The following is a 9,299-nucleotide window of genomic DNA, read 5'->3' on the forward strand; positions in this document are numbered from 1 at the left end:
ATCTGTCCCAGAGAGCAAGATCAATAGAGATGTTGGGAGTTGTTTTCCAGCAAACTATGGGGGCTACCATACTGGGGAAGGGATATTGTTGCCATTACTCTACCTGGGTGGACACAACATGGGTCCCGTAATGACGCATAACTTCCCCTCGGAGAACCATCCTTAGCTGGCTAGCCGACAGGAGCGGGAGAGAGCTGCCCAGCAACCGGTAACACATGTAACTGAGGAAGAACAAGACACACAGGATAAGAAATAATGTGTGAAAGCAGCTTACTGGCTTTCAAGGGGCCTGCCTTTACTGATTTCATAAACGGCCTGCTAAACTCGCGAAGAATTTGACAGCCTCCCAGAGCACAGTTCGAAAACCACTGGGATTTATAAAAATGGGAGAAAGAAGTGCAAGGAGAGACCGAGGCCATGTTCACACCATACATTTAAAGCATTACAACAGTCATGGCTTCCCCCAAAGAATTATGGGAACTGTGGACTCCCTAGTTCCCTCACTGAACTACAATTCCCAGAGTTCTCTGTGAAGAGGGATTGATTGCTAAAACATTCTAGAAACCGTAGCTCTGTGAAGGGAAAAGGGGCCTTCTAACCACTCTCAGGACCCTCAACGAACTACAGCTCCCAGAATTCTTGGGACTGTTGCAAAGTGTGTCACAGTGCTTCAAAACATGTGGTGTGAATGTAGCGAGTGACAGACAAGCGAAAACTTCCCCAGCCAACCTGCAAGGTCCAACGTTGTCCTTCAGCAGGCCATTCTCAACAGCTTCTTTCCAGAAGAGCTCAAAGGTGCCTTCTTTCAGGGCCACTTTCATCAAGTCCAGTCCGACAGTAGGAAGACTTCTGTCCTTTTTCTCAGACTTGGCCGCCATTTTCAAAACCTCCAGCAGCCTGCAACGAAGAGCAAAACAAATTTTTTTTAAAAAAAAAAAATTAAAAACTGCCTTCCATTGCATGGAGGCAAAGCCTAGGGGCACACATCGCTTCCTTAGGCTAGAGCAGGCTGTCGGCCCATACAGCTGAGTACGGCCTAGTCAGACTGGCAGCAGCTCCCCAGGATGTCGACTGGGGGCCTTTCCCTGCCCTCCTTGGAGATGCTGAAGACTGGACTGGGGACCTTCTGCATGCTGAGAGCGGGGATCTACCATTGAACAACACCCCAGAAGAATCTTAGATCCCAGAACCCTCCTTTTCCTTCCTTCACTGCAAGAGCTGGAAAGCAACATACCTGGGAATGTTCCTGGTCAACATACCTGGGAATGTTTTCTGCCGTGATGACGGCAGTCGTGCCCAAGAGGGCCTTCAGTTTTTCTGGCCGAAGAACCCTGGGGAACTTCTGGATGCCCACCAGCAGGAGGTAGAGCTGCCCTGGGCTGCTGAAGGCCGAGGTGAGGTCATCTTCCAAGAAGCTGAAAAGGACCTCTTCAAACACAGCCTCCGGAATCTGAGCCCCCAGCAAAAACAAAAGCGAACAACTCCCTGGTTTGGACGTCCATGCTAGATTCCCCAGTTTTGCATCTCAAACCTCCCACCTCTAGGCAAGACTCCTGTGCCAAAATTATTCACCTCCTCCATCGCTCAGACCATCCAACAACCCTTCCTAGGCCCCTTCAGTGGCTAACCAACCCCCCCAGAACAAGCCCATCTCTTTCTGCACCCGCCTTGTCCTCCATTTTATAAAGCCACCCACAGCCAAGTCCGCCCACCCCACCCCCCCAGCACCATCTTTGGACTTTTGTTTCTCCTCAAACTTGTTTGCTTGGCAATACATCAGCATTCGCTTCCGTGGAACTCACTCAGGTGCCAGATATCCTGGCCTACGTGACAATTATGGGTGGCATCCATCTGAGGCCACAGTCACAACAAACGTTTAAAGCGCAGTTTAAACATGGCTCCCCTGCAAAGCATTCTGGGAACTGCAGTGCTGAGAGCTGCTAGGAGAACCGCATTCCCCTCCCAGAGTTCCCCGTGAAGAGGGATTGACTGCTGAACCACTCAAAGAGAATTGTAGCTCAGGAATATTTCCCTGTGTCCTGTCGAGGCATCATAATTAGCACCAGCGGTCTAACGGGGATGGGTTGGTGCCGGCAAGCCCTTCTTGCAGAAGAAGCTACGCAACTATATATTTAAGAGGCTCCCTTGTTTTTTTTGCAACAACACCCCACATCTCCCTACCTCGGAAACGATGTCAGCCAATGTCTTCCTAGGAAGGTCTTTGAGGTGGGCGTGGTGATCCGAAAGGCTCTGGAGAAGCTGGACGCAGCCAAGGAGAGCTTTTGAATCCTAAGGAATTTAGAGAAAAGTGGGTGCGTCTACAAGGATGGAGAGGACCCAGGGAACGCAAGAGTGAAAGCATGTATTTGAGGAACTGATCCATCTAGCTCAACACTGTTGGCAGTGACTTCCAGAAGCTTTTGAGGGTTTCAGCAAGGGATAGTCTTAGTCCTCCCTGAGAGGTTACCCCAGAGGGAAAAACTTAACAGGAAAAAATCGCCCACCCAAGGATATAATAGCCGATGGAGGAAAAACACTCCTCACTCTACCACCAGCTGCCAGGCAGAGCAGATGTTTCAGATGCGCCAAAGAATCAGCTCAGAACACTTGAGCTTCATGTGTTCCATTAGGAGGCGCAGGAGCTCTCTCAAGTTTCTAGTCCATATGGATTCCAAGCGAGGCTTGAAAGCATATGTGAGCAATGCCTGGAAAGGGGGGGGGTGATTTGGGATTTCCAGGGACTGGTGGAAGTGATCTCCAGGGCCTCCCATTCAGCAGACAACTCAGCAGAGCTGACTCTATCAGCAAAATTTATGCACATCAGAGAATTCAGCATATTATTATTATTATTATTATTATTATTATTATTATCATCATCATCATCATCATCACGTCACAGGGTTTGCACCAGGGGCATGCAGACCTGAAACATTTGCATTTAGTGTTACCTTTGGAAGACGCCCGGACTGGAACAGAGCCAGAACACCGAAAAAGTTCCCAAACAGAGCATTTCGGAAGAGTTTCTGAAGCAAAATGGGAAACCAACATAGAAAGACATTCTAGGCAAGGCTGTGGAATCTTGCGAGCGACTCTTTAGAGCGAGCAAACTTGCAAACAACAGGAAGTATCTAGCAACACTCAACACTTGAATGGGTCCCCATCAGCCCCCCAAAACCTTTCAATATGGAAATACAGCCCTCAACCTAAAAAAAAAAACTTCCCACCGCTGATCGAATAGGGCCCCCCCCAAATGACCCCAAATACTGTTTAGGGGGGACAAGGGAAGTATCTTGAGAGATGTGTGGAGCAGGGTCCATTCCCCCAGCTCTGCTGAAAGACCTTCTACTGCTGAACTGTTTCCATGCCGGATGGTCATCCTGAGTTTGCTTTTTTCCTCTTCCCTCCCTGCCCTCTTCCCTTGTGTGTCATGTTGTTTCAGACTGCAAGACTGCTTTGTTATCTGACTGCCTGCAAGCTAACATGGAAGCATTTTTTTTTTTACTGAAGAGCAGGGTACAAATGGCCTGAATAAATGAATAACCAGCTTTTACCCGGTGCTTCTCAAACTATGGGCCGTGATACGTTCCTAGCTGTCTCAGACAATGAGGATTTCCCCCTCACCCCATTTTCAGAGGCTTCCCCCCACTTTCTCCAGCCAGACAGCCATGATCACACATTACGACAAACCATAGTTTGCTGTGACATCCCCTTTTGTCCTCTAGCGTGACCAGAAAGATCTCAGAAGCTTTCGCTTCTGCTTTTATATTAAACACGTTGTCCCATTTTGCTGGCACAGAGGATCACGGTTCAGGTCAACTGCAGTTAGCTTTTTTTTTTTTAAAAAAAAAAAAGCCTGTTTTATTACCCATATTTGATGCTGAGAAATTGTTTATTTATTTGTTATATTTCCATACAACCTTTATCGTCCAAGGATCTCAAAGTGGTGTACGTGGTTTTCCTCCTCCCCATTTCACCCTCACAACAAACCTGTGAGGTAGGTCAGGCTAAGAGATGGCAACTGGCCCAGGGTCGCCCAGGGAGCTTCATGGACGAGTGGGGATTCGAACCCTGGTCTCCCAGGCCGTAGTCCAACACTCTACACATTACGCCAAACTGGCTCTTTGCACCGTTCTTTCAATGCACCACGATGCCACTTTAAACAGGCACTCCCAATGGGCACCAGCAACCCACAAACTTCCTTATGGTCACAAGCATAAGTCACTCTGGGTGAAACTTTGGTGTGGCACATTCTCTCTCTCAGCGCCTGTTCAAAGCAGGTTGCTATGCCGACGATCCAATCGACACCAGTCACCCTGCCAAATCCTGCAGAACAAAATCAAAAAACCCCGGGGGCTGGGGTCCAACGAATGGCCAGGATTTGGCCCGTGTGGACTGCTGCTGATTGGATCACCAGATTAACACAGCGGACCTGCAGAGCGCCTCTTAACAAAATCCTGCTGTTCACGGCAACCACAAACTGTAAACTCAAAGCTCGCCCCGTCCCCTTACCTTCTTCACTCTGCCGAGGTCATATTTTTCTTTGATCTGGTCCAGGACTGTGAGGAGGGAGATCTCCTCAAAAACCTGCAATACCTGGGGAGAGAGAAAAAGAAGGGAACACCTGCGGGAATCGCTGAGAAGAGACGCAACGGGATGCCACTGGGACTACAACCCCCATCGCTCCTAACCTTTGGCTGTGGCTGATGGGAGTTGTAGTCCAACAACATCAGGAGGGCTACATGTTACTTTCAACTTTTTTTATTATTCTTCTACGGAAGAATTATGGAAGGAATTATTTTTAAATTCAACTTTGTTTTTTTAAAAATCTTAAAAGCAAGAAAGCCCAAATGCACTCCAATGAGGAACACCAACCTGAGCTAAAGCCAAACTGAATCCTGGACGGGCCGCTTCACGCGTTGCTCCCAACCCATCAATCAGGCGCTTCAAGCTGTATTTCAGTTGCTCGTCGTCCTAAAATAAAATATTCAGAAGTTCAGGCAGTGGTGATGGTGGGGTTTTTGACTACGCCACATACCAAAATAATGTTTATTTTCCTTTAAAATAGTTTTTTTTTAATGTTCTGCTTAATTCAGAGCAGCTTTTACACTGATCAATTTATTTTTTAACTTAAAGAATCAGTTTACCTAAAACCTCTTAAATTCCACAGCCACATTCATAATCCTAACAACCTTCCAAAGTAGGCCAACCCCATCAGCCTTCTTCCTAAACACTGGTGGAGCTTTATTCTAATCCATAGCTCCCTTGTTCAAATACCTGGAAACAACAGAGGGGAAAACCACCTCTGAGCATGTTTAAAGGGCAATCCCAGCATCAAATGTCTCTCTGTGTGTATAGGCTTGCTAACTATATGTTTCTCACAAACATAACGTCATAAAATCAACTCAAAACACAGTATGGTGATTCCCCCCCCCCCCCGTTTGCATGCAGCAAATTATTTATTATAAAATGTATATGCCACTTTCCCTAATGAAATAGGTGTGCAAAACTGCTACCAATAGGCCTTGTGTGGCTTTGTACAACCGTAGTGTTGGAAGGCACCCCAAGGATCCAACGCAGCGTTTTTCAGGGAAAGAATTTTGCTGGGCAGATTTTGGTGACTTCACTTCCCTGAAAACTTCTGCCCACAAACACCCAAAGGTGAATTTCACCCAATGCAGAATGTGAGAGTGCTACAGAGAAGTTAATGCGATGCCATCATTACCTTGGGACTGCTTTAGGCCAGAGACCCCACTGGGCGGCTGCACCCCCCCCCCCCTCTCACCATAGCAAGAGAGACCAACCTGGTCCCATCCATTTCCTCCTCCCTCCCTATTCCTTTTGTATCCTGTCTGTTAACACTGCAAACCTGAAGGCAGTCTTTTATTTGTCCAGGTGCTATACGACTTTAGACATCGTTTTTGCTATTAAAATAAAATTTAAAAACAATCGGCTGTACTGAGCCATAGTCAGAGAAGACCTACTGAAATCGGCGGGACAAAATCCATTTCAAAGGGACTCCTGGGGCTGGAACTTAAACAATATATAATAACAATACTTGCAAACACATACTTTGGGGGGTAGGGGAGAGGGGGAGAGACGCGGCTTTCATGTTTTTTCATGTTTTGTGTTTTTAATGTCTGATGTTATACTAGGAAACAAAATAGGAAATTCTTTCCAGTAGCACCTTAGAGACCAACTGAGTTTGTTCTTGGTATGAGCTTTCGTGTGCATGCACACTTCTTCAGAATGTTATACTGATGTTATACTGTGTTTGATGTTTTAATTTCTCGGAAGCCGCCCTGAGTGGCTGGGACGACCCAGTTAGATGGCTGGCATATATTTTATTATCATTATCATTACCAGCGTAGCCGCCCTTTTAACCCATAGGGGGAAGCGTAGCGTGGTGCAAAAAGTATTAACTTTCCACCGTCTCTCTTACTTTCTGGTTCTCTCGCAAGTAGCGCAGCAGATCCTCCGTCGCCTTCAAGCGCGTCTCCTGCTGGGGCTTGGCGATGTCCCAGAAGAAATCCAAAAACTGCCGGTTCTGGCCCAGGAGCCGGCCCGGGTGGGAGATCGGGGCCGCGGCGAGTGCTTCCTCGCTGGGGCTACCGCTACCGCTGCCATCCCCGGCCATGCTGGAGGCAGCGCAGCAAAAAGACGCACGTGGAAGGAGGGAGCGCAGAGGCGCACGTGAGAACCTCCCCTTCCGGGTTAAGGAAAGCAGAGGCTGGATAGGACCCTCCCTGCCGGGGCTTTCGCTTTCTTCAGCTTCCTCCTTCGCACAACGCACTTGCCTGCCCCACGTGGAAACGCCAGACTCTGCATGCGCATCAATCCCTGCCTGGGATGTGAGCTCTTTTGGGGGGGGGGGGTTGGTGGCACGTTTCCTTGCCTAAGGGTGATGCTGTCAGCCGCCTGGGGCGCAGACCACAGAAAGGCGCAGCACTGACTTTTGCGGGGCACTGTTTTCTATAGATTCACATTATTACCAAAGGATTCGTGTGCGCTAAGACGTATTTTGAGAAAGGCGATCAAACGTCGTTGCGTTCTTTATTCTTGCCATCTGCAATAAACTTTGCAGTTTCAAGTGTTGTGTTTTCCCGCAGTATTTTGTTTTTGAAAATTGGAGTTAGCAATTGGGGGGGGGGGCGTTTCTGCAAGTAGTTAGACTCGCCCAGGGCGCAAAATTCAGTGATGAGGAACTACTACTGTATTTCTTGCATTGGGAACCATAGCTGTCAACCTTACCTTTTTTGCAGCGGGAAACGGCGTTGGAATAAGGGAATTTCCCGCAAAAAAGGGAAAGTTGACAGCTATTAATTAGTGGCTTTGCAGATGCTGTTGGGCTCCCAATTCCTGCCATCCCTCACCACTGCCTGCTACGCAAATAAATGGAAATGCTTTGGAGAAAGGGTTGAGCCCACGTTCACTGTTAACTGCTGGGATGGGATGGTTATGGCAAGAAATTGAAAGTATGGCTGTGTGTGAGGTGTTTTTTTTGGGGGGGGGGTAGGCTTTGTGCCTGAGTCTCTTCAAATTCCTGGATCCAGCAGGGATTCAATTACTGAATTAGCCAGCCAAGGGCCATAATGGCTCCCAAAGTACGGGTGGTGAAGGTAACAAAGGAAGTGGCTCTGTGCCAGAAGCAAAATGGGTGTTGTGTGTGTGAGCTCAGAGCAAGGCTGCAGGCGGGGTCGCTGAGGGACAGAACCATGCCTCATTTATGGTGGAATTGAAAGCTGTGTGACTATGGGAGAAGGAAGATCCTCTTGGGAGGGGGGTTAATGGTATGAGCCCTCCCTCGTAGGCTCAGCTTAAATATATGTGTAAATAAACCATATATCAGAAAGACACCACAGTCTCCACCATCCCATCATTTCGAGAAAATGGAACCCTGCGTAGGCGCCTGGAATCTCGCATCGCTAGGAGATTGGGATGGCAATCGGTATATAGAGGGATTAAATGAGGATTTGTGGTCTAGTTGAATCTACTCCATAGCTGCTGCTGCTGAAGAAGAAGAATTAACTCAAAGATTAAGGTATGCCAAAACAAAGATTAATTTTCCACTATCCAGCAAAAAAGTTATTTTTTATGTTAATGAGGACAACAATGTCTAAATGCCCCCTGTGAGATAATGCTACTGTTTGGAATTCTTGGTTAGTTTTTAGCTTTAAGTGGGAATGTCATAATGTGGAACAAACAATAGCCTGATATTTAGAAATAAAAGGTTTTTTAAATGTTATTACCCTGACAATAATAACAAATATACCAATTATTACCAAAAAACCAGCATAAGACAATGTGATGAATTTGCTTCTTTTTCTCTGCCTCCCCATCCCTTTTTCCTTCTGTGTTGTGTCTTTTCTGTAATAAGCCTACAGGCAGGGACTGTCTTGTTTGTTATTGATCTTATGTGATTAAAAATATTTTAGATGTGCATGTGATATATGTGCGGTATAGGCTATAAATTGAGCCTTCATTTTCATCAGCTCAGTCTTGTGGAACGGTCTTCTGATAGAGATTCAGAAGCACCCTCAGTATTAACTTTTAGATGTCTGCTGCAAATATTTCTAGGCTTATGCAGACAGTTAAAGGCATTTTTTTTTTTTTAGTTAGCTTGTAATCTGGTGAACCGGGTTCGCATCTCCACTCCTCCACATGCAGCTGCTGGGTGACCTTGGGCTAGTCACACTTCTTTGAAGTCTCTCAGCCCCACTCACCTCACAGATTGTTTGTTGTGGGGGAGGAAGGGAAAGGAGAATGTTCTTCAGGTAGTGATAAAGCGGGATATAAAATCCAAACTCTTCTTCCAGTTTAGCGGGTGCATCCCTTCCCTTCTCTGCCTGTTTGCTTTTTTATTTTATATATTTTAATTTATTTCCCCATTGGTTTTAAAGAGAAACAAAACAGCATGGAGTGGTGTTGACAAGAGTACACAGTGATGCTGCAATCCTGTGCATGTCTGTTTAGAAGTCTGCCCACTTGGATTCTATGGGTCTTCCTCCCATAAACTTAATCTGGGGATAATTCATGAAACAAATACCTTCTTGTCTATCGTCCTTCTTGTAATTATTAAGAACATAAAACGAGCCTTGCTGGATTATGCCAGTGGCTCATCTAGTCATGTTGTGTAGTGGTTAGAGCATCTGACTAGGACCTGGGAGTCCAGGCTTGAAATCCCTACTTAGACATATGAAGCTCACTGACTGATGTGAAGATTAGGCAGTTGCCTAACCTACCTCACAGGGTTGTTTTGAGGCTAAAATGATGAAGGAGGAAAACCAAATGCACTAGCTTGA

The 9,299-nt window shown here is 46.7% G+C and overlaps 1 protein-coding gene across 1 annotated transcript in view; it reads right to left on the reverse strand.

Annotated features, from left to right (window-relative positions):
* Nucleotides 1-6,649, reverse strand: part of MYBBP1A (MYB binding protein 1a) — a 45,235-nt gene extending 38,586 nt beyond the window's left edge. The window contains 8 exon segments of the mRNA XM_033171674.1: nucleotides 104-221; nucleotides 730-897; nucleotides 1,260-1,450; nucleotides 2,182-2,289; nucleotides 2,949-3,023; nucleotides 4,510-4,593; nucleotides 4,873-4,971; nucleotides 6,440-6,649. Of these exon segments, the coding sequence (XP_033027565.1) occupies nucleotides 104-221; nucleotides 730-897; nucleotides 1,260-1,450; nucleotides 2,182-2,289; nucleotides 2,949-3,023; nucleotides 4,510-4,593; nucleotides 4,873-4,971; nucleotides 6,440-6,634 (1,038 nt within the window). The 5' untranslated portion in view covers nucleotides 6,635-6,649.
* Nucleotides 6,650-9,299: the final 2,650 nt, after the last annotated feature.

This window comes from Lacerta agilis, chromosome 15, assembly GCF_009819535.1.
Source record: "Lacerta agilis isolate rLacAgi1 chromosome 15, rLacAgi1.pri, whole genome shotgun sequence".
Classification (NCBI taxonomy): Eukaryota; Metazoa; Chordata; class Lepidosauria; order Squamata; family Lacertidae; genus Lacerta; species Lacerta agilis.